The sequence below is a fragment of the Malaya genurostris genome, chromosome 2 (genome assembly GCF_030247185.1).
Source record: "Malaya genurostris strain Urasoe2022 chromosome 2, Malgen_1.1, whole genome shotgun sequence".
NCBI classification, from domain to species: Eukaryota; Metazoa; Arthropoda; class Insecta; order Diptera; family Culicidae; genus Malaya; species Malaya genurostris.
In genome coordinates, this window is record NC_080571.1 from 112,869,456 (window position 1) to 112,896,296 (window position 26,841).

A 26,841-nucleotide genomic window follows, 5' to 3' on the forward strand; every position below is an offset into this window, starting at 1 on the left:
CCGTTGCCTACGTTATGTACTCCATTTAGAGGGCTTGTATGGATTTGAATTATTTATATTTGCAAGTTTTATCCATTAGACAATCGCTAGTGGCAGAACTTGTATGATGGGATTTTTCAATCCCTTATACTCTCACCAACATGAATTCTCTTTTCATTGTTCAATGTTCTTTTGTATATCAAATTGAGTTGAATTAAATTTTTTTAATATAATTATGCTTAGATTATTGATTCATTTTTGATTTCATTCATTACGAACATTTTTTATCAATGTCACATGAAAATCAAACTTTGATATGCAAGTATTCTCTTGAGATAGTACCAGACAACGGCCGTTCAAAGTCCAATACATAGCTGGAGCTCTGCACAATTGTGTTTCTTTCTAAGTAAGGTTTCATGACATTCAAAAAGGTATATTAGTTTTCCTGTTGCACAGTGTCGAGTATGACAAAATCCCTGTGCACGTGGTGGACGAGGCCATAGAAGTACATACTAAGAAAAATTTACATCTTTATAGATGCACATAAATGGAGCGTCGCGATTCACTTACATTCACAATTCAAAGCATGTGAAGATGAGTCGTATCAGTAACTTCACAGTTAATGTAGCTTAAGCTTACATCGATACAGACGCAAAGTTTATTTTTACATGTTAGGAGATGTAATATTGTGTCATCGCCGAAGAAATTCCGGCATGCTTGAATTTACATCAAGCGTAAATTTCATTTTTTCTAAGAGTGTACGTGTGCATGACTTTCCCCCGAATGGCGGTGATAATTTCGCTCGAGAAAATATATCGCAGTAAGGAGGAATTCTTACCTTCGAAAGGGAAGTGGTGGAACTCCCCGCTATCCGGAATGGCGTGCGAGTGTTACGTATGCGGTTGTATAAGGTAATTTCATCTTATGTAATTTTTGGTCAGGGCGGAAGGCATCCTTGTAAATCGCTGGTTACATATGAAAATCATCTGATTACATGTCAGTTTTGTGAACAACCTGCACACTACGGTAAACCCTGCACTGAAACTGCGAAAATGACATCTTCCACCAAAGACAGGGACAACTGTTTAGCAACGGTAACTAGTGAACCCAGTACTTCTGCTTCAAAAACGCTTTCATCATCGAACCAGCAAACAACTGCAATCAATGTACAACAATGAGCATCTACAGCAACTAGCAACGAAGACTGCAAATAACAAGGAAACCGAAATGCAAACAGAAGCCACCCACAACACCGACGATGCGACAAAGAAAAAGGCTGACAACGAGATACGGCAGTAAAAAAATATTTGTGCCTAACAAAAATATGGCTCAATTAGCCACGTAAAGCTTGTACGCAAGTAGGCCTGAATAAAAATTTTATTAATAAAAACACGTTATACTTAGAGTAACGAGATTAGAGTTAAATCCCTTATACTCTCACCAACATGAATTCTCTTTTCATTGTTCAATGTTCTTTTGTATATCAAATTGAGTTGAATTAAATTTTTTTAATATAATTATGCTTAGATTATTGATTCATTTTTGATTTCATTCATTACGAACATTTTTTATCAATGTCACATGAAAATCAAACTTTGATATGCAAGTATTCTCTTGAGATAGTACCAGACAACGGCCGTTCAAAGTCCAATACATAGCTGGAGCTCTGCACAATTGTGTTTCTTTCTAAGTAAGGTCTCATGACATTCAAAAAGGTATATTAGTTTTCCTGTTGCACAGTGTCGAGTATGACAAAATCCCTGTGCACGTGGTGGACGAGGCCATAGAAGTACATACTAAGAAACATTTACATCTTTATAGATGCACATAAATGGAGCGTCGCGATTCACTTACATTCACAATTCAAAGCATGTGAAGATGAGTCGTATCAGTAACTTCACAGTTAATGTAGCTTAAGCTTACATCGATACAGACGCAAAGTTTATTTTTACATGTTAGGAGATGTAATATTGTGTCATCGCCGAAGAAATTCCGGCATGCTTGAATTTACATCAAGCGTAAATTTCATTTTTTCTAAGAGTGTACGTGTGCATGACTTTCCCCCGAATGGCGGTGATAATTTCGCTCGAGAAAATATATCGCAGTAAGGAGGAATTCTTACCTTCGAAAGGGAAGTGGTGGAACTCCCCGCTATCCGGAATGGCGTGCGAGTGTTACGTATGCGGTTGTATAAGGTAATTTCATCTTATGTAATTTTTGGTCAGGGCGGAAGGCATCCTTGTAAATCGCTGGTTACATATGAAAATCATCTGATTACATGTCAGTTTTGTGAACAACCTGCACACTACGGTAAACCCTGCACTGAAACTGCGAAAATGACATCTTCCACCAAAGACAGGGACAACTGTTTAGCAACGGTAACTAGTGAACCCAGTACTTTTGCTTCAAAAACGCTTTCATCATCGAACCAGCAAACAACTGCAATCAATGTACAACAATGAGCATCTACAGCAACTAGCAACGAAGACTGCAAATAACAAGGAAACCGAAATGCAAACAGAAGCCACCCACAACACCGACGATGCGACAAAGAAAAAGGCTGACAACGAGATACGGCAGTAAAAAAATATTTGTGCCTAACAAAAATATGGCTCAATTAGCCACGTAAAGCTTGTACGCAAGTAGGCCTGAATAAAAATTTTATTAATAAAAACACGTTATACTTAGAGTAACGAGATTAGAGTTAAACGACGGAGAGTGTTGAAGTGGCAAGGACATTTTAACTCTTCAGTTTTAGAAAAATGACGAGAGAAAAATGAAGAAAATGACGAGAAAATGACTGCTGTCCGACCATTTGGGTTGAATTGATTGGGCTTCAAAACGAGAGTTGTTGTTAAATAGTTATCTTAAATCCATGAAAATTCTTCTAAGAGTTGTAAAACATTGGAATTGCAGTTTGAGCATTAATAATTTCATAGATGATTAGATCGATTTTCATTTTCATCTGGATCCTCGTTCTCACAGATACCTGATTTAATTTCAATTTTTGTTCAAACCAGTGGCCTGAAAATTTGGCGCCAGGGGCAAAATAAGATTTGCCGTTCCCATCGTTGGTTTTGTGAGCAAAAAATTCTGAACTCTATCTCCGGAAAGATGAATTGGACGAGCAAAAAAAAAGCTCCCAAGGATTGGTTTCTTCCCCCTTCATTTCCCCCTTCCATAGATACGGCACTAGTTCAAACCATGAATATAATAACCAAATAGAAAACCTACAATTTCGTTCGTTCCTGAAATTGTCCGAAGGAACATACTGTTCAACTTAACCAAGAAGTTTATGATTTGACAGTGAATGTAAACAGTAAAAAGTCATGATTTTAGACGTTTACTTTTGATGCAAAGAATGACGCCAACGCGTTTAATGACAGCAGAAAAAATTATTTTAGAGTTTTAACATAGTAACAATAAAAACTACTAAATTCTGTTTTATTCTAGCTAATGGTGCAATGATGTCCTTCTTATTTATCGTGAAAATGAGAAATTTATACAAGTTTCATTTGTAGAGTTTTTAAGCACTACACAGATGTTTTGTGAATTTACATCTATTTTCATGCACATATTTGGAGCAGGTAATTAAACATAAAGTTACTTTACAAGTCCGTAGGTTTCAATATAATTTAACCGAAAAACTAAGCGTTAATTGAAAGATACAGTTATATTCATTGAAAATACAATGCAAAAATACAGTTATATTCATTGAAAATACAATGCAATCCAATTTAGTTCTGCATCGATGAAGGTTTTCAATCAAAATTTCAATTCAACCCATGTCTATTCCATGTTACTATTGATTTACATGTCGTGTAAATTTCATTATTTCTTTCTGTGTACCTCCGGTATTCTCGGAACGGGTTTAGCCGAAGCAAGGTTCTATATTTTAAAACTATTTTTTTAGATTTATTACGTTTCTTGCATCGTTATTTCAAATGTGGGTGTGAAAGCTTTTATTCTCATCACTCTAGATAAAATTTAACAGGCACTTTTGAGATTGCAAGTTTTTTCAATCTGGATTTATGAAAAACGATTAAATCATATCAGAGAAACTAAAATGAGTTTTGTTGTGGATTTTTGGACCACTAATTCTGGTACTTATGGTACTTATGGAACCGAAAACTGGGAACTGATCAGTGTGTTTCCCACGAGATAGCGTGATAGTGATTTTTTTTTACATTTTTCATATGTTTTTAGATTTTTATTTCACAAATTTCTCAATTTACTTGAGTTTAAATGAGCTCTGGTGCTAAAACCAAACATGCACAGAAAGAATTTATGAATTCTACAGGTGACATAATTCTTCAAACGATACAATTCATAACTACTTAACTTCTCAAATGACACAATATTCCATTCGTGGAGAAATTTACTGGCTCTGAGTGTTGCACTCGGCTAGCAAGTGAGACTGTATGAATTTATATGCACGATTTACCAGCCAAGCAGATATGTGCTTCTGTGACTCAGTCGACCAACTGGTGTGATTTGTGATCTAATATTTCTCGGTTCAAGTCGCGTTGTTGATGTCGATCTTTGTTTATTCCTTTCGTTTTAAAGTCATGTAATTTTCAATTCACACAATTTTACATGTTCTTGAATATAAATTTGTGTGAAATATGATGCTCCGTTCATGTGCATCTGATAAGATGTAAAATCACAAGAATTTTTCGAACTGTGTGGGTAAAAATAGATACGTATGATTTAAAACTGTCATAATCTCGGATAAAATTTGAAATTATCAGTTCATATTTATATATATTCGAAGCTTCTACTATAGTTGATCAATAAATCTTTGAATCCATCCATAAAAACTAAGAATTGCTTAGATTTGAAAACATCACCGAACCTCAAACAGAAAGTCACTGAAATAATAATGATCGAGTTTTTTTGCGATCGCAGAAGAGTTGATTGGATTTTTCAATAACCAAAGTCGGTTTGTTAAGCTACCAACTATCAGATCTTTTGTATTGGAATAGTTTTAAGTACAAATTCGAAGAGTTTCTACGTTTTTGCCTCATCACTTTAACAACATCTACCGGAAATCATATCCTGATAGAACTCCACAGTTTCCTTGGAATTATAAATCTTTCATTAGAATATAATTTTATAAAAATCGGCTCAGTCATTTTTGAGAAATAGGAATTAGTTCCATTTTATAGCTTTAGATTACTATTCCTAGCACTTCTAGAACCGAAAACCAGGGACTGAAGTGAGTTTATTTGGTCATCAACTAACAAGATCTGTAAACTAATGACATTCATTAACCAATTTTAAAGAAGTCACTTCTCATTACATGCGCACTAATGAAAAAATATTCTTCAAATTAAAGTTCTTATCACTTTGTATTTTTGAAACTTGAAGTCGGATCCGAATGAAAATTGGAAATGTTTATAAGAGAAAGGCAAAACATTTTTAAGACTAAAACTTCTGATACAAATCTGAATGGAAATTGGAAACTTACTATAAGAATTTTGAAATTGTCCTTCGAATCTAAGTTTATGCGAATCGGTGTGCATATTTTGTTCATCCACTTTGTATATATAATTTTGTAATTCCAGAATTGGAGGTTGGATCGAGATAAAATTCTGTAACTTTTTACAGCATCTTAAAGTTTTTTATGTGACTCTAAGTTTGTGAAAATTACGCAGCCATCTTCCAGAAAAGTGAGTCACATTATTTTACTTTTTTTACGCACATTATTTTACTTTTTTTACGCATATCCTGTGATTCCGGAGCCGGAAATCGGATCCTGATGGAATTCCGAAACTTCTTATGGGACCACCAATAAATTTGTTCGTGAATAAGGCCAAATTGTATTGACCAACTTTTATTGGTATAAACTAAAACACTGTTGAGGATGGCATCGGTATCTTAGAGCTAAAGCAGTGTTCCATTGTTGCCAGTTATTTATGATTTCTCAAACGTTTTAGTAATAATTTCCAGAATCCGTGAAAAATTACTTCCGTCTAGATTTGCGGAAATTTCGTCTAGGTTTGCGGAAAATTCGCATCAGCTTCAGTATAATTTATATATCTATTATAGAACCACTTTGGAATAAGGTCTGCTAAAATCAATAAAATTGGCAACAATTACCGGGACTACTAACCCGATGAATCACACCAAACATCGAAAACTCGATTCATGATAAGGAAAATATTGCAAAATTATAACATTTAATGATCATTAGTCTAGTTTTTTTCCGTCTCCAGCAGCTGTGCATTTCAGCCGACTGAAATCTTTTGTGCGGAGCGACCGCGGAGCAGCGACAAAAAAGTCCGGCTACGGAGTGTCCCGCCACATCGTGACGTGTTTAGTCTTCTATCATCCGTTCAAACGTAGAGTAAACGAGCATTTTCGGTCTCGCCTGATGTGAACGCGTCATTATCGACAGATGACGCTGATTACATTAACGTTAAATCACGTGATGTACTTGATTACGTACGGAAGAAAGGGCTTTCGTGTCGTCGTGGTAATCATTTTTGTGTACTGTTCGATCGAGAAAAAGTTTCTTAACTTTATGGCTAACCGGATGAGATGTTGGAATTTACACGAATTCTGAAATTTTACACGAAAGCTGTTTTTTGTGTGCGAAATAGTTTATTCAGCAGAGTTCGCATCACAAAAGATAGTACCGTAAAATGAAGTAACTTTGCTAAAATTATGTACAATATTATGCCTTCTCACACTTTTTTCGATTCATCTGAGTAGCTCATCTCAAGCCAATAGTAAACGCGTGCTGTATTTGAGCAAAATTACAACAAAACTGTTTCGGGTCAGTGATTCTCAGCTCGTAATTGATCTGGAAGGAACTAAGAAGTGTCACTAAGATCGTAGCAATGCTGTGAATCAGCTACGAAGTCCGTTGAAACAGAAGGACAACTTCCACATCGGAATTTACTTCTGTTATAACCTGTTATTAATTTTGAATTGTTTTGAGCATTTTCTCTCACTTGCTCTCACCATTGTTAAAAAAAACAAAACCATCCAGTAGCGAATACTCTGTTCATTACTAAAATTAAATAATCCGCATTCGACATGAAGTGAATAAAATTCAGCAGCTGAGTAAATAGCAAACAAAGATCAAAACAATAACAAAATTTTCCATCATATCTTGTCTTGATGTTTCTATGCTCTCATTTCATGGTGGGAATCAAGAAATTGTACAATACTGTTAGTGGTCGTAAGGATGTTGGACCTTTCGAATTACTCGATTATTCAATAATTCTCAAACTCATCTCAATAATTTTTCTACAAATCGACCAAATTTTTATCAATTAATATAGAGTTATTATTCTAGTGCTAGACTTTTCGTATTATTCGATTAGATAAATAATCTAACACTAGTTTCAAACTAATGGATTAAATTTCAGTCGATTACACTGGGAAACTCAATTTACGCGTAGAGCCGGTGGTGCGTAAATTAAATGTCGCGTAAATTCACAAATAAAACATCACCTTAATAAAAAAATTTCACGTAAAAAAAAGGTTTTCCAAAGTTCATTTGATTTTAGTGTAAATAACATAAACAATCCTACTACGTCCGATGCTATAGCTCCTGAGGACCCTCTGAGTATGTTCTGAGACTATGGCAATGCTTAAGAGTTGTTCCAATATCCAAGAACTACTTGGAGTATTGTCCTTAGAGACTACACAGTGTGCCAGTAAGAACTACAACTACTAATGCCTGATTTGTTTGTGGTTCACAATTTTAGAGCTACACAATGCTTACTTGTCTATTTATAGATGTTCCAGGTAGGTTCCCAGTCGTTCAAGAACTTTGGTGAGAACAGGTCTTAAGATCTACTCGAGCATTCAGCAGTTTATGCATAGTTTTTCAATGCTGCTCATAATCGTAGTGCTACATACTGCTTACTTGTGTGTTTTGATCTTTTTCTCGGAACCTTCCCAGTCGTCCAAGAACTTCAGTTAGAACAGGTCTTAAGATATACACAAACATTCAGCAGTTTATGTATAATTTTTCAATGCTGTCCATAGTCGTAGAGCTACAACTCCAGGTAGTTTTTGGATGGCCTAGAGCAATCACAATCAAATCCTATTGATTGCATGTGGCATCACGAGTATGGACCGAGAACGATAAGGTAGTTAATGTACTTTGTTACAATGGTAGATCTAAAGGTCTGAACTTTAGGTAGTTTTTGAATGGAGCATCGGTTACGTTTGTAGACCTTAAAGCCTTTTCCGTGGAGGTTTTGGATGTGCAAGTTCTCCTGCAGATCTTATCACAGTTTGTCAATTTTCTGTGAATATTACTACGAGTACATACCGCACTCAACAGTCACATAAAAGTAATTATATACAATATTTGCTTTCCAGATAATTCTTGGATGCCGATCCCGAACTTATTTAGATTCGATTTCTCGAATTCGAATTCTCTTAGATCGATTTCTCGAATAATCCAATCATTTGATAATTTTACGAATAAATTTTCCTTTTTTTGTTAAAAATGCTTCCACAATGCTTTTAATGGTAGTACTGTCAAAAAAGTTAACAAAGGTCATTCCAAAAATTAACCGCAGTAGAACTTGGTGAAATATGGTTCGACTTGCTCCAACTTGGATGACACGTTGTACTCGTGTGTGGTAAACTATTTATTTTGAGACAGTAATTAGATTCAAGGCTGATTTCCAAAAAGGGGTAAATGTATTTTTAGCGTGCGCTTTCTTCAAATTTTTCTAGCTCTGAAACTGCTACTTGTAGGAAATGTGTGTTTGAAAAGAAGTTATGAAAAATTGATATATACTGATAAATACGTTGCGCCGTTTTTTCTTTAAATCGTTACAATTTGAAAACTGATAAGGTGCTGGGCATTAAAACACTTGCATCCCCTGTTTGCTAAAAGATTAAGAACCTCTCTAAACAGCCTCATGCAAAATTTGAGCTAAATCGAACAAGGGAAAGTGGTACTGATCGGCGGTAAATTTAATTTGAAATTTTTTTAATCCATTCGATTTTTTATGCCAGAGTCAGAGAAACACATAAAGCGCCGAGATTCGAAAAAACTCGGCTCCTTAGAAAGTTTTTTGATTGAGATGAGGCTATAGTTTGAAATAAAATATCACCTACAGAAATTTCAAAAAAATATTGAATTTCATTCGTTAGTATCTAACACACGAAACTTTGAGTAATGCTGCTGTACAGCCGCGTATCGCCCGGTATCATTGATATAAATTATTTATTATCGCCCCTCATATCTATACTATTTTAATTGTAATAAATGTAACGTTTATTTTATAATTACACCCTCAAATGTAGCCCGTTTTATCAGTACAACTTGCGTCGGTGCTTGTCGATGTCCCCAGCTGGAGTATCGTTGCTCGGGTTGATGTACAACTTCCATTTCGCGGGCCCAAACAGCGCGCTTTCTCATTATCTTGCATAAATTCATATGTCGCTGTCGTAATTATATGATTTAATTACCGTCCGTTGTCTAGTTTGTCTCGCGCGCTATCGATCACCGGATGTCACGGCTGTACTGCGCCTGGAAACCAATAGGAAGCTTGCATTTCGATGTAATTTATATATTAATTGCAATTTCATTAGTTTTAGATATCCACTAATGCTCTATTCTTAATTAGCTACAATATACGCATGTGACTTAATTTCTGTCATTAGATTGCAAACAGTGTATGTCCTATCAATGAAGATGCGGCAGAAGAATTGTTCTATTTTCCATTCTTTCAATGTGAGACTTTTCAATTCGACTATCCGAGCTCATACATTCAAACAATCCTTAATCGATGTTTCGACTGATAAAACAACACTTTAGTCGGATGGCTGATTTTATTAGTTTTTCACTCATATCATGCATACGATACTTGGCGACAAGAATGACGTACTATGATTTCCCATTTTCATCCATTTCGAAAGCACATCCGTCAGCAAACGTTGATTGTAGAAAGTCAGACGCATGTACCACTTATGCGAAACTACACACACACACACACACACACACACACACACACACACACACACACACACACACACACACACACACACACACACACACACACACACACACACACACACACACACACACACACACACACTACATGAGGGGAATAAATTTCGTTTACGTTGAAATGAATATTTCCACTTTTTTACGACTCATGGAGATGATGGATCGGAATCAAACAATGCGTTGTCTCAATCGTTTTTTATTGCTCTAGGTCATACGGCGCTGGAAAGTTCTACCGAAGTTGTTTTTAACTTTTCAAATGGTGTTGCTCCGGTATATTTCAGATAGGTAGTTTGGTGCAGATTAATTTGGATCAGAGAAAAGAATATTGAATCCCCAGTATTTGAAAAAGATAACAAATGTTCAGTACTTCTACTGACCTCAACCTTTGATTATTTATCTTCTTTGAGTTTCATAAGATGTTAGGTTCACTAATGAAACCAGTTCCATATTTTATGGATTAATTTTTTTTAAGATATGGGTTTAGTTTCCAATGCTGCTATATATTTTTCATTCATCCAATTTCATTATCTGTAAGATAATACAGATATATACTTCTTTGGTGTTTTCACGGGTTTGTGCGGATTTCTCCAGAAGCCCATGTATAAAAATTGTGTTGTTTGCGATTTTCTGAAGTTGAGTTTTTACATGGATATTGTCAAAATTATGAACTATGTCTTCTATACATTTTCAAGACGTTTTCTCGCTTTCTTTTTATTCAAGAAAAACGAAAAAGTGAATCCTACAACCTTGCAGTGCACTACGAAACTGTTGGTAACAGTTCCTCGATAGTGAAGTGGTACCACATCTTACTAGTGATTGAACGAACGACGGTTCGATTCTTTCTCGAGGGAATATTTTTTCCAATTGTTTGTATGCATTTTCAATGAGTGTTTCGTTCTGTAGATAACTATGTTGTTAAAGAAAAAATATAATGCAAATTTTCTATGTTATGTCTTTCGGATACGCAGGTGTTTGCGAGTTCCTTACATTCAGGATATTTTAGTGTACCCTTTAAATTGGGTCCATTGTATTCATTTGATGTATAAATTCTAGTACTAGATGTGATTTAAAACGTAATTTTAGCTGAGAAATGGATGACATTATTTAGTGCAACACATTGGTTGCAGTTTTAGAAATAAACATTCCAGCAATATCAAAATCGGTTATGTGCCCTAGCACAAAATTTGGCTAACCCCTGAATGATTACAGCAATGTTTTGTCGATATTTCGAAAAATTTGCTACTAATAAGACGGAAATCTGTATGAGCTGTAATTTTCCATTCAAGGTAACATAATTTTCCGAAAATTTAGTTTTCCATGCACACACTTAAAAAATGTTGCATCTTCTTAGATGCACATAAAAGGAGCGTCGAGATTCACTAACATTCACAATACATAGCATGTAAAGATAGGTCATATCATTACATTCACAGTTAATTTAACTGAAGTTTACAACGATACAGACGCAAAATTTATATTTACATGTTAGTAGATGTAATATTGTGTCATCACCGACGAAATTACGGCATACTTGAATTTACGTCAAGCGTAAATTTCATTTTTTCTAAGAGTGCAGTATTAACTTTATCATAGGTAAAGTGCATTTTTCGAATTTTAGAAAAAATTGTAGGTCTTATTATTATCTATGCCGATATCCAGCTTTCGGTTCTGAAGTACCAACAATAGTATTCAAATGTGTTAAAATGGAGCTTACTTCAATTTCTCACAAATGATTAAATAGATTTTCACTAACATAAATTCCAATGTAGTATATCAATGTAGTAGTATTATGCAATGGAAATCTTCAAAACGCTTCTTTAAATTTTTTTAAATTGTATTATTTTACGGAATTTCTGGTGTAATATTGAAGAGAAAATGAATAATATGACAAGCGATTATAAATACACTCTCCTACTCAATGCTTGATCGGAGAAATAGGTATAAAGCGAGAAGACTAGTGTTTGATGGACAGAGAAGATGTTTGGACATAAGGTATCGGTCGGGTGACGGCCAGGATGTAGACCATGTTCGATGTACGCGCTATTGTTTAATGGCGTTTGGCGTTTTAGAGTGACTAAAACAAGATTCAGAGTGGTGAAATGGTAGCGCATATGCACGGAATGCATAAGAACGCAGGTTCGAGTCCTGTCTCTGAGCGTATCTTTTTCCACATGTAGGTTTACATGCTTGCTTGAAATGTTTAGTATTTTCGATATTAATATTTTAATCAATATTGCGAAATTAACCTAGGGTATTTTATACGGTTGCTTGTGTATTATGCTTAAGGCAAATAAGAACAACAAGAAAGGGGTCGTTTTGAAAAACATGTTTTTATCAACTGATCGATTACTAAAAGTATGCGTAACTTAAAAAGCGGCAAAGATATGCTCAAGGCGAGACTGAAATCCTAAGTACGCAGCAGCCGTACAAAGTAGAAAGCCTTTTTTACTGTAAAAAGGATAAGTCCCTTCCAAGCACGTATCCAGAGGAGGGGCCCAGACCCATCATGAAAGCGTTTACAAAGGACAATGTCAAAACTACACGAAACGGTGCTGGATGACTGAAAATAGAAGATGCGCGATATGCATACTCAGGAATAAAAAGACGAACGCAAGCGCACTTTGGAAACAAGGCTATGCTGATGCAGATTCGGTTGGACTTTTTTTGCACGTTGGTAAATGTTGACGAGACCTGGACTTATTATTACACGCCAGGAAGCATAATGGTTATCCGACAATGAACTGAAGCCAAAATGAGTGTTCCGCTGCAGCCCAGAGAGGCTCAATGGGTTGGACAGGTCATGACGTCGATTATCTGTGATTGATATGGTATAATTTTCATGAACTGCCTTGAAAAGAGGAAAATTAAACCATTGATAGTGAAAATAATGTGAATTATTAAAGCGATTGAATACCGAGAAAATCGACAATGATCCTGTACATAAGAGCAACGCTACCATAAACTATTCTGGATTTCAAGTGCTTTCCCTTCCACATTATTTACCCAATTTGGCTTTCTCGAACTATCACGATCTCCTTGCGCTTATTTGTTCCAAACTATCAAGGAACCGATGTGAGTTTAATTTTGGAGATTTCGACCGCTACTTCCGGAACCTGGAAGTAAGTTTGTATGGTTATCAACTAATATGAAACCTGATACACTGATGATGAATATAAGTAATATTCGAAATACGTATCTGTGATGTGACGTCTATTATCTGAATGTGTATGGTGACGTGATATACAAATAGTAGAATTCAATGGTGTAAAATATTATATTTTATCATAAATATTCTGCTAAACACTCAGACCCTGTTCATTAGTGATGACTCACATATTGTAGCAGTTTTGAGGAACGTAAAGAAGACTTTTGTGGTCCTCACGAGTCAAAACAAGAGAACCACCTCGGACCACTTATTTTCATGCTATTCATGAATGAACTTTGCAGTAAATTCTAAGAATATATCACATCATCGCAAACCTTTTGGATCGAGGTGGTTTACAAATAGACACGTGTAAAACGCTTACGAAATTTTAGTACTCATTAAACGCCACACTCATTTATGTGTATTTTCTCTAGAACACTTACATTGTACTAGTACGCAGTATTCTGGAATAAGCAATTACGATCACATCGATCGGATCGAAAGAAGATAGCTAAGAAGATCGTTTGAGAAATTGATAAGAGTTATATCGAAATTTTTGAACACTCTTTCTCGTACTTTCGGAACCGCTATATTCGAATCGTAACCAATCAAATTTTCAAACTAGAAGAAACTCCTTTTTACATTTGCACACTCAATACTCTGTATTTCTGGAACCGGAAGTCAAATCCGTACTATGGGACTGTATGATATGAAAAAGGTAAAATCATTTTATTCCATTACAACACATGTAATATTAAGACTGACCCAGAAAGTATGGACGCACTTTGATTTCGCTGTAAATAATTCACAAGTGTTAGATATTCAAATTTTATTCGATAGACTGATAATATTAGACTACAAGAACAGAATATTATTCTCAACATTTGCCAGACCATAGCTTTCTTACCAAATTTTTCGACTTCAATCGATGTCTCGGACTGGTTTAACACTTGCCCTTCTCGCACCGTATAATATTGTGGCCCCGACAAGGATTTGGATTTTTCGACGTTGTTCTGCTGAAAGTCTACGCATTTCGAAACAAACTAATGAAAACGAATAAACAACTGCACAAGTGGTTAGAGAAGCGTGTAAACAACAGGACGCAGCCATAAAAATTGACAGATTCTGAACCATTGTGAAATGGCAGCGGTTTTTGGTTGCGTCCATACTTTCTGGGACAGTCTTTATGAATATCTACTTAAGCGGCTAATAATTTTCTATGCAAATACGGAAATTCTTTCTAGTTGATTAACCCCTTTTGAGTTTAAACTCACGTTTCCAATAAACAAGAGATACTAAGAATTAGATACATGATGAAGAAGTTAGTTGTTTTATTTTTGATCTGGGCCCCTCTCGAAACGAAATCCTGGGTACGGGCCTGGTCCCTTCATAAATATTTTCCCTAAATCCTGAAATTTTTCCTTTTTGTTCCTGACATTCAACCGTGGTTTTAATCAATTAACTTGAAAAGCCAAATCTATCGCAGTTTAATTCGTTTCATTGAATCGTTTGCTAGCAGTAATTTTTGACAGTCGATTTAATGGTGATCGTCTCTTACGAAATTCACTATAATATTCGTCGACAAAGGAAGCTGAAAACTCACGTGTTTCCTTTTGCTAGAGATACATAAGTATATAATACTAGAAAAGATCCTAACTTTACATCTCTTTCGAGGTAATCATTACATAAACTTCAAGCATTATGGTTCCGCAAAACATACAACACAGGTTTAATTAAATAAAATATAAAGTTACTCTCTATGGCAAGAGTTAACAGTTTCACTGGTTCCACGGATCCCATATCAGCTAGTATTGCTTACGGCGGTATTGACCACTGTTGTGCATGTGTTTCTTTGTGCTGCCAATGTTTTATTGTTTCGTTTTTCCATGTTTATTTATACACCAAGCAGCACCGTCTCACGCTGCCGGTGTCGTTTATTATTGTTATTACTGTATATGACATTACACTCGGTCGCTTGCTCTGGTTTTATTTGTCCAACGAGCTTACTTTCTCCCGGCAGTTTCTTTCATCATCCGCCTCTCTGTGCATGGATGCTAGTGAGCTAAGATGGCATTTCTTTTGGGCAGCTGACATCAATGCTGGGATAATAGTAATAGTGTAGCATTATTATTGTATATTTATTATCATTGTTATTGTTACAGCAAAAGTATTTCACTGCTTGCTGAAATTTACATTATGTTCTCGACCGGCGAAGTAAAAGTTATGAGTTTTGCTGGCAGACAAACTGAAGAACAAAGACTGGTACACGCCATTTTGAATTGTTCCTATGTGCATTCGTATAATGATGATATACCCCCAACTACAGCTGCTCATGGTTTTCCAACACAAAAGATGAGCAGAAAACCACATTTTAATTACTACAATCCATTTGAACTTCATGTACTTCGGTATGCTGTGTAGCGTGCAATGCAAAAGAACGATCTGCGATATTATATTTTCAATTAGTAGCATTATACACACCCTGCTGCAGCATATTTTTCACGGTAAGCTGAACTCATAACCCCTCCCATGGGGACGACCACTGAACTGTAACTGAACTGTCCGATTTGAACGATAAGGCAAAGTGGGCGAGTAGGAGAAAAACGTAAAATTGTTGGCTTTTAGATTTGAAAATACATCTACTCGAAAAAAGTATTGAAATTGTAACAAATTTCCAACATTCATGCCCAAATGGCTAGATGTCAATAATAACATGACAGATTCTTGACAATCAACTTAATTTAGACAATCAACTTAACTTAATATTAATAATTTTATTATTGTCAAAGCTTTTTTTTATGTTTGTTAAGTTGATTGAAAATGGGAAGCGTGGACTGTGGACTCCAGTTGGGATAGAATTAATAATGAACAAAATTTAACTTTAGTCTAGGCATATCAGGTTACGTCATCGATATCTAGCGATATCAGGTTACGTAATGTCGATAAAGTTTTACTGGCTTTCAAACAGTTGAACAGTCAGTAATCAGTTCAGTAAAAGCTTCAATTAATGAATGTTCGGTAGAGTTGCACTGAACTTCAATCTGTCATAGTTCTACTGATTTGTTCATCATTCAATATTGATGTTCGGCGAAATTTACTAAACAAATCCGCAAATTTATAAACGTCTCAATCTGCGAAGTATTACTGTTTTTTGGTAGGTTTTTATGGAGATCTGTGAAAGGAAGGAGCAATTTTTGATGTCTTGATGCGTCTTACTTTACTATGGGGCGCTTGTTCAAAATTCGATGATATGATCAGTAATTTTTGATAAAAATTTCAACAGTGTGTGATAACCATAAATAACTCGAAAACTAAATTTTCCTAAACTTTCGGAAACAATGAGGAAAACTAATCACACTTGTTTGCCTTTTTCGTACCTGAACCGACGGTTTTTAGATAGTCAGGCACATATCAGTCCCGATGTATAAATGGTAAACTTTGTTCGAAAACCGTTCATTTAAAAATGATTTTGAATCTACTTCCATGGACTAGAATTTCTCATGTACATACAATTGCTGAACAATAAATAATCGAGCAGAAATTTGAAAAAAAAAACACACAATAAATTCAAACTAAAAGTTTAACTTCTGAACAGGCTATTATTAGAGCGCTTTACAGCTAGAGTTAGGATAGGTTAGTTTAGTTTAAATAGATAAAAATATACAATTTCAAGGATATAAATCCAATACATAAAATAAAAGTCACCAGCAATGTAGGACTGAAACAATAAGAAATACAACTAAATAGTAAAAACCATAGATGTAAAGTTATAAACTGTATCACTAAAATATTGTAGTCACTGTATAAAAATGTTTACATAAAATCGATAATAAAAAAAAATTGTAATGTAAAATAAAAGAAACCCGTTCATTTCTTATAGCGCGTTAGATGGAACAGGACGTCGTGGACTTTTTTCTGGTTTCTTGACTAGATATTGGAACAGAATTAAGTTCCTTAATTTATGTTCGCATTTTGAATCTAGACTTCTGATTAAGGATCCTTAGAATTCATGAACAAAATACAGGATATGAATTTTCAATCTGGATTCTGGAACTAAATGTTAGTTCTGAATTCTGTAACTGAATTTTTTAATTGACTTCTTATCCATAACAATGAAACTGTATTTCAAAATTGAATTCCCAAATTCCGATTTAGAATTCATTTCCAGAATTCAGAACCTGCATATTGGAACTAAATTCGGAACAGGGATTCTGCAGCTATATTTTGGAACTGAATTCATTTCCTTTATTCAAGTTCAAGTTTAGAATTCAGTTCTAGAACTAAAACTAAACCTGGATTCTGAAAATGAGTTCAGGTCCATAGTTCTAGAACTAAATTCATAACTCGATTTTTTATCTGGATTCCGAATCTGATTTTTTCAACTGAACTCCGAACCTGTCCCAGATTTCGAGTTTAGTTTTTGAATCCAGAATTCAAAAATCAAATTGAATAATGACAAAAAAGACTCGCATTTGCGGACTAATCGGTTCATTTTAGAACCATTAAAATATTCCCAATGGATTATGCGAAGCAATAAAAGCTGCAAAACTCACACAATCTACTAATGCGAACGATTATCCATATTCGGAAGTGTGAAAGAAGCATGCCAGTTTTATGCGTATTTACGTCCTCCAGTTATGTCAATTAAACTTACTCTCCAAAAAAAAGTTTACAAATATAGTAATATCTATAGGTCGTCATCGTTCGCGTTCCAAGTTCAGTAGAATATGGTGTTATAATTAAATATCCAAGTATCTCAAGAACAGCTACTTTTAGAAGAAAGGATATCATGAGCAAATTTATTGACTTTAACCTGCAGAATAATATTCTACTGTTTAAATGATTATCTTTCAACCAAGGATGGGTTTTATCGTATCAAAGAACGTTCACTGGCAACTCTTCAATGATTGAATCAGTGCCATCAAAAAGAGTTGGAAATCATCACAACAACAAAAACCCGGCATGGCTCATTTAACATAGAATCGATACCAGCGCGAGAGCGAATTTCTCTCGGTGACCTGTCTGAGAATCAAAAATTAGCACGCTGCTGTGGGGATCCTCTCTGAAGCAACAAACGGTCGCTTATTCTCGCGACCCGATTCTATACAGGCAGTTGATAATTGCGATAGAATCATTTTACTATTGCCGCTTATTCTAACTATGTGCATATAACCTTTGTGTAAGTTGTGTCTATGAAAATGTCTGTGAATGCTCCACACAAGGGTTTTGAAATATTGCAACCTAGTATGAGAATCATCAAGTTGAATCATCGACTCGATTTTCTGCGATAATTGTCAACTTGCGATTCTCTCTTGGGAAATTCCACACAGCAATGATCATTATCAGATTGTAATTTTTTTTAAGGGCCGTGAAATACTCAGAGTATGAAGTGGAGCGAAGGAATGTAGAAAAACTCTCTCGCGGTTCAAGCATTGAGAGACTTGAGTTCTTGTAGCATCTTCTACCAGATTGAACATGTTGTATACAATATAGATAGCAATATAGCAGCTTCTGTCAAATTTTCGGCAATCACCAACACTGCTTTCAACGAGAACTTGAAATTTCGAATGTATCTGTAAATTGTTTTAGCTGTAACTTCTTCATTTGTCAAAAGGCACGGATGGGATAGCCATTAATCTGTAGGTTTTAATAAGAGCTCTAAAATAAAAACTATCAAAAAAAAATCGAAACCCTGATTTTTTTTAATTCAATTTTTTTGGTTCATTTTGGAATTAATGAGAAAAAAAAAAATCAAATTTTTTTTTCAGTGTATATTTTTAGAGTGCCCTATTGATTCCCTACAACTTCTTCCTGGACGCCATTTTTGTACGACAAACGGTTTCAGAATTACAACGATTTAAAAAAAGCAATTTTGGTGAAATGCAATAATACATACGCCCTTTTTAAAAATCGGTCGTGAGTCGGATTGACCTCTCCATCGGTTCAAAACTTATGGTTTGCCATACTGAAGTCATGTGCAAAGTTTCATCCAAATCGGAGAAGGTCGAGTCTGATGATCTGCTAAGCATTTCTGGAGTTGCTCAGTAGTAAGTGTACATTTTCGCTGGTTCGTTTTGAGAACAAAAAAGTTTGTACTAACTTTCCACTGAATACCTTGCATAGTTCGCTTACATTCTATTAAAATTTTTGGAATCAACACAAATCTCTTATCTCTTTCGTCTTGTCAGAAACGTACCGTGCAGCGTCGGGAATCTAAACGCGATTATTGTTAGCTAGGCATGTCTACTACAATGCAAAACACGTTCTCCAATATCATCTGGTATTACGACGTCAGTTTTAGTGGGTAATATCGGTAAAGGAAGGCGCAAGCTCACATAAAACCGAATGAGAAATAATAATGACATAAAATACATTGTTACAACTGGAAATGTTACGACTTGTAGCATTGGGGATGAAGGTGCTTCGGATGGGATGAGCCATTGGGCATATGTGTCAGTCTCTCTTCCCGGTTTGATTTTCCTTGGAGGGGAAAGATGATGTCGCTTGTAATTATCTCCTATCGTGGAGGCTTGTTAAAATCACATAACATTCTATCTTACAGCCGAGCATTGGGTGGCGGCAGCGTGTAGACCGTAACAGTTGCTAATATTTATTTTTTGTTGTCTCTGTTTTCTTTTTCAGTGTCCGCCAGTCTATCACAATCGCATCACAACCAGGACAAGGACGGTAAAAAGAAACACACCCGACCGACCTTCAGCGGGCAGCAGATCTTTGCGCTGGAGAAAACCTTTGAGCAGACTAAATATCTGGCGGGACCGGAAAGGGCGAAACTGGCATACGCACTGGGGATGACCGAGTCACAAGTTAAGGTAAGCTTTGCGGACATATATTAGCTAATAAAAATCATAACTTGGCTGCCAACGACCAACGGAAACAATTCAACCAGCCAACATCCCAACGTAACACATTTTTCTGATGGGTTCTTTTGTTTGGCAAAGTGGGTGTTACCGCAAACTCTACCGTGCATTGTGTAAACTGTCTTAAAGTTGTTCCCCTTTTGGGGGAAATGCAGAACGATTTTAAAACCGAACTGCAATACTGAAAAAGGTCATTCCAATGTCCATGTCTACATCAGACGGGAGCGAATCGGTTACATTCGGTCGCACCACTTGGATATGAAAAACGAGGTGTTCGAGAACCTTTTCAACGTTTGCACTTTTGTAACACCCTCTCCGGTTGTATTGAGCCACATTGCTTACCACATATGTATGCGGGATAGTCGACCTGTCGACGGCGACGGTCGGCAAAAGAGGATATAATGGATGAGATTTTGATCGTTGTAGACAACGGCATTCTACCGTATCCTTTTCGGCACGGTCGTCGCCGCCTGGCACGGTTGCTACCGTATCGATAGACTGCGTTTGCTGCCGGCCCACAACATCCCGGACGGATACGGTGGTCAATTGAATTAAACGATTTCTGCACCCTTGCTAGGATTTGTGTTGGATTGCCTTTTTTCTCTTTTAGTTCTGCGTTTGTTTTTTTTTTTGTGTTTTTTATCCATTTCAAAGGGGTGCTTCAGAGCTATGTTCTATTGGAATTGGATGAATATTGTTCTTTCAGGGTATCAAGGGATGCGGTTGTTTACAAATTGGGTAATTAGGTGAGGATTTTCCTGAAATGGCGTTTCTAACTGGTGTGATTGACAGGCGAGTCAGAGTAGGAGAAAACCGAGGAGACATGCATGGAATTGCTTGCGACATAAAGCCACTATTATTACTTTCATCTATCTTTTACTTGTGTTTCACTCTTTTTTGAAAAACGAGTAAAATTCAAAATATTTCATAAGGACAAATTTGGTTTTTATATTTAACTATTTATTAATGAACATTTAGGAGCTAGAAAGTGACCGTTTATTCATGTTCTGTTTTAGACTCATCAACGCATCTCATTCTTTTCACTACATTAGCATTCTCAAAATCAACGAATCACTTTGTGTTCCACAAAAATAGACAAATTAGTAAACCGTGTAGTCACTTCCAACGCAGAAAGTAGCCTGGTTACTTTGAAGAATGCTTACTGTTCGGTTTTCCGTGTAACTTGTTGAAAGAGAGCGCCAAATCTTGCAAATTTCTCGAGATAGCTTCTTCCTATAAAGTCTGTCCCAGAAAGTATGGACGCACTTTGATTTCGCTGTAAATAATTCACAAGTGTTAGATATTCAAATTTTATTCGATATATTGATAATATTAAACTACAACAACAGAATATTATTCTCAACATTTGCTACTTAGCCATTGTAGACTAGCTGGCGCACCTTCTTGCGAACGTTCCTCATTAAATTCCGTACAGACTTCTTGGGGACAAGTTTTGACACTTTTTTCCAATCTTTTTCGAACTATTGAATGGTTTCGGCTGCCGAGACATGTTTCCTAAGATGTACCTTCGGTCATGCCCAAAATTCCTCAATTGGTCGAAGTTATGGGCAATTTGGTGGATTCATGTCTTTTGGGACGAAAGTGACATTTTTGGTAGTATACCATTCTACCGTTGATTTCGAGTAGTGGCAAGAAGCAAGATCTGGCCAGAAGACGACAGGATCCTTGTGGCTTCGAATCATGGGTAGAAGTCGTTTTCGTAAACATTCCTTGATGTATATTTCGCTGTTCATTGAAGCAGTGGTGATGAAGGGTTTCGAAATCTTACCGCAGCTACAAATTGCTTGCCAGACCATAACTTTCTTACCAAATTTTTCGACTTCAATAGATGTCTCGGGCTGGTTTAACACTTGCCCTTCTTGCACCGTATAATATTGTGGTTTCGGCAAGGATTTGTAATCGAGTTTCACGTAGGTTTCGTCGTCCATGATTATGCAGTTCAAATTTCCAGCAAGAATCGTATTGTACAGCTTTAGAACCCTCGGCCTGATCGATGCTTTTTGTTTCGGACTACGTTTTAATTGTTTCTGCTTTTTATAGGTTCGAAGATTCAAATGTTCTTCAGCACGAAGAACATTCGACTTCGAAGTGCCCACTTTTTTGGCCTCATCCCGAACTGAAACCTCCTTCTTTTACTCGAACGCCTTCAGTATACGTTTATCCAACTGAGGGTTAGCAGGACCTTTTTTTCGACCCGTTTTCGGTTTATACTCGAAGGTGTTATCCTCACCAAACTTCCTGATTGCATTTCGCACGGCTTTTTCACATACTCCTTTCATTTTTGCTATCTTTCTCAGTGACAGTCCGCGTTATGTGCACCATTTATACACAATTTTACGACGTTGTTCTGCTGAAAGTCCACGCATTTCGAAACAAACTAATGAAAACGAATAAACAACTGCACAAGTGATTAGAGAAGAGTGTAAACAACAGGACGCAGCCATAAAAATTGACAGATTCTGAACCGTTGCGAAATGGCAGCGGTTTTTGGTTGCGTCCATACTTTCTGGGACAGTCTTTAGCTTTCCATCAAGTTCATTATGACTCAGCCATTTTCAATGGGGCTTGGGTCGAGAGAATGGGAAGAACCTATTTCTTATACGAAGTCAAAACATCATCATAAGACTTCGTTTGTAATCTGTTATTTTCCTAATTCTATCAAAAACACCGCCTCATTTATCGTTTCGATCTTTTGCCGTCAGTCTTCTTTTTAACCTGATTTCTGTTTTCTATTTACTGTTTTTTATCTTCTATTTTTTCTATTTCCGGTTTCTGTTTTATTTTCTGTCTTTTGTCTTCTGTTTTCTGTTTCCTGTCTTCGGTATTCTGTCTTTTGTTCTAAATAGTCATTGAGATAAATGGAGCTTCCAGTAAACCAGCACTACCCTGTATTTCCGGAACTGGAAACCGGATTTGTATAAAGTTCTACATTAATTTATGAAAACATGACACTTTTCCTTTTTAATATGAAAATGTGAAAATCGGTACAACCGTCGTTCGGAGAAATCGGAGTGATTCCTGGTTTGGAGCACACGAGCACTTTCCGGTACCTCCGGAACCACGAACGATCATTTGATATATCCAAAATCAACGTATTGGGTCATCAACTAATCATACCTGCTTAATTGATTCATTATAAGGCTATTGCAATGTATTTGGCTCTATTGCTCCATGCCATGTGTAAAAACACGTTCCCGAAAATTAAATGTTCATACTCATCAGCCTCTAATTTCGGAACCGAAAGTCGTATTCGGGTGAAATTCGATAAGGTTATATGAGATTGTAAGACCTTTCATTGGAACCTAAGCTTGTGAAAATCGGATGAGCAGTCGAGCGCACTTTTTTAATTTAATTGTAATGAACGGCTTTTTTCAGTCTAAAAAGTAAGGCAGACGATTTATTTTTAAATTTGTCCTACGTTTCGGCAGTTTTTGATGGCCTTTTTCAAGGGGAAATTAGTCTTGTCGTCTTTGTTGCTCTCGTTTGTTGCAAACGGTAAGAAGTATGTAATTTTTTAATTTATTTGGCACATTTTACCCCGCAACTCTGGAACCGAAAATCGGATTCTAATGAAATTCAATAGAAGGCTATGAGACAATAGGGCCTTCCATTTGAACTAGAGTTGAAGAAAATCGGTTAAGCGGTGTCTGAGAAAATCGAGTGCACTTTTTTTTTCATTTGTTTCCCCATTCTACCTCGTTACTCCCGAACCGGAAATTCAATCCGATGACCATTCATTTGAATTTAAGTTTGTGAAAATCGGTCCAGCCATCTCCGAGAAAATCGAGTGCACATTTTTGTTACATACACACAGACATTTTGTGTATTCGACGAACTGAGTCGAATGGTATGTGGCATTCAGTCCTGAGGTGATTGCATTTCCTTTCTATACGAGAAAGGCAATATCGTAAGCATCATTAGACTCTCGAAACCGGTTGGTATATTTTTTTCTTCCTTTCAATCATTAATTCGACATGACTTAACATCCCGAATGCTAAACAGGTTGATCATATTATTATGATTATGTTTTCAGAGGCAGAAGCGTTCTCATTACTTTTTAGTTGGAATTGGGGAACAGTTGGCTCTCAAATCACATCTTCGTCCGTTTCGTCGTCGTTGATGTTACCATTGCTATTATTTTTTGGTTTTGCTGCTAACCGAGGTATCATTTAGCCACTTTTTGTCTCTTCAGTACTGTTTAGAATGTTGAAACCGGTGTTGATTGTAGCGGGTTTACTTTGTTTTACTAAGGTTGTAGTGGATGCTTTAGTATAAGAAACTATTTGTGTTGGCTATTGTTTTTCTCGTTTGTTAGATCACAAGTACTGGTTTCGCTTCTCATCAAAAATCTATTTTTGTCGTAAAAATATATCTGCATAACATGTGATAAAAACTCAAAACGTTGAGAACAGATAACCTTGTCCTTTGTAGAAGATAACTTTTTCGCAATTTCCGCACAGGGTCTACTGTAATGAACAGGTAGATCTCCGAAATGACTGATTCTTGTAGGTTACCAGCGATTTACAAGGACACCTCGTACATGGACCAAATGTCGCGTACAAAGGAATAGCTTTATATACACACAAACCATTCCGGATAGCAGGTAAAAAATCTGCCATACTTTCCTTTCGGAATTTGACCTACTGTTTCAACATACTTCGCAGCTGATTCCTAGCGCACAGAACCATTGCATGGCTGGTTCCACGATTCTACTGACACTAAGCATCCTTCTAGCACGGGTCTCGAACATACGACAACTGGCTTGTAAGACTAGCACCAAAATTCATGGGCAAACACTTACTATAGTTGTTCGTGTTAGCGGTGTTCTACTAGAATCCAAACTTCCCGCAATGTTCTGCTTTAAAATCTATATCAACTAGACTAGATCTTGCGGATTGAGTATGTTCGAAAAAGTTTTGGTCCTCTCGCTCCCCAAGTGAACCACTAAACTGTTAAAACCGCGGTAAAATAAATCTAATCCAATCTAATTTAGATCTCCTATGCCACGCCCAGATCGATGTCGCCTGATAGGTCTCTGGAAAGACGAAGAAAGATTCAACGAGCTGTGTTTGTGACTAAAATTATCAACGAAATCGACTCTACAAAGATTCTGTTTCCAATCACGACTTCATTGATTCGCAACGAACTTTATGATCTTTACTATCACAAAGATTCAATCGTACTTCATTTCGAACCAAAAAACCACTAACGGCATGTGTTCGAGCTTTCTCACTAGTATAAAATTTGTTCGTTTTTGGTGAAACGTCGTATAAGTTTGCTGCAAAAGAATCTCAATCATCGATTTTAGAACTTCATCTCAGGTCCATTAAGATATTTACTGTCAGATGAAGCTATCAAATAAATTAATAAATAAATATCCGTGTACAGCTTCATTTGGTACCTTCCATCGCGGCAAGGGAAGTTTGGAATGTTGTATATATGTTATCCTGCACTTGCCTTGACCTGCTGGACGTAATTTTGTGAAACTACGAACTTTTTCACATTTCAACAATTTTACAGTCAACTGTGTTGCAATGATTTCTTATTCGCTCTCCTCTAGAATTGATGAATATCAATTAAAAACTGTAAGTCAACGTCATAAAGAGCAAAATCTGTTATAAACTTCTTTCTAGCATGTATAATTTGAGCCATTCGCTTCTATGTTCCATCGCTTCTTTCGTGAACTCTAACTAGATTTAATCTAACTATGCAAATATGATTTTCCATATGCCGCTCAGCGTCGTAATGTTAGCTATTGTTTTCTTAACGATTGTTTCGCTCGCATGGCGGCACCAGCCGTTTGAATCTTAATTAACTCCTTTGAAGAGTCGGAAAAAAACAAAAACGACCGAGAACAATACCCGGATATAATACAACCACTGTAATCCTCATCCGGTATCTTTTCGTAGCGTCTCTGTTTCATCCTAGTTTAATTAGTCTGCTATATACGGTCTTAATTGTTTTAACGATATTACGAGAGTTCGTGCCCATTATATTTCTACCCGCAGTGGAGGAGGGACTGCCTTCCTCTCATTCAAGTGGTAAGCGGGTTCATTCCGTCGATTCGCGTTCAATATTATTTAGCTACTGGCTGCTGCACTATTTACAGAGAACCAAGAATAATCCTTTCCGAAGTGGAAACCCTACCCTAGCCTGCCTTGCAACCTCACCCTATAAAGCCCTATGATATGTGCTCCAGTTCTCGCTACGATGCCACATTCTATAGCGCGCTTCAAGCATAGTTATAATCAAAACATAACGATTTTAAAATAGTACAATGTTCTCCATACGGCAAAATTGTAACACCATATCATAGCATTCGTTTACCGTAGTTGGGTCCCATACCAGCACTAACACTAGAAACAACCAGAGAGATATAGGAGAAAGAGAACGACTGTCACACTGAGCGCGTAGTCGTTCAAACCCGTGATGCACGCTAGACTGCATTCACCAACACTAGCGTTTCGGTCGGGACATTATCGCCTGGCTGTGTGAGTGAAAAACGGAAAAGTCAGGATGTTTTCCCCCTTCGTCACTGTGCACCATACATATGTAGCTGAATTAAGAGGGTATTTAGAGTAAATGATATGTTTAAACGTTTCCTTCCGTGAGTCCCATGCCCGAGTTACGAGCTGGTGGAATATTCGAATGGAATCACGACGGAAGGGAGAGGTTTCCTTTATCTGGTTAAATCTTTTGTTATCCCCAATTACCCTTGGTGTTGGTGGTGAGTGGGTTGTCACGGCATAATGGGGGAAACCGGTGGTGCTGCGCGCTCCGAGGATAATCATTTCAAAACAAATCCTTTGCGAACAGCAGGAGGGTACGCT

The 26,841-nt window shown here is 36.5% G+C and overlaps 1 protein-coding gene across 1 annotated transcript in view; it reads left to right on the top strand.

Moving 5' to 3' along the window:
- LOC131428770 (homeobox protein 10) overlaps positions 1-26,841 on the top strand; it is a 154,700-nt gene that overhangs the window by 59,388 nt on the left and 68,471 nt on the right. Inside the window, exon 4 of the mRNA XM_058592815.1 lies at positions 19,755-19,942. Within this exon, the coding sequence (XP_058448798.1) occupies positions 19,755-19,942 (188 nt within the window). The remainder of the gene's footprint in view (positions 1-19,754; positions 19,943-26,841) is intronic.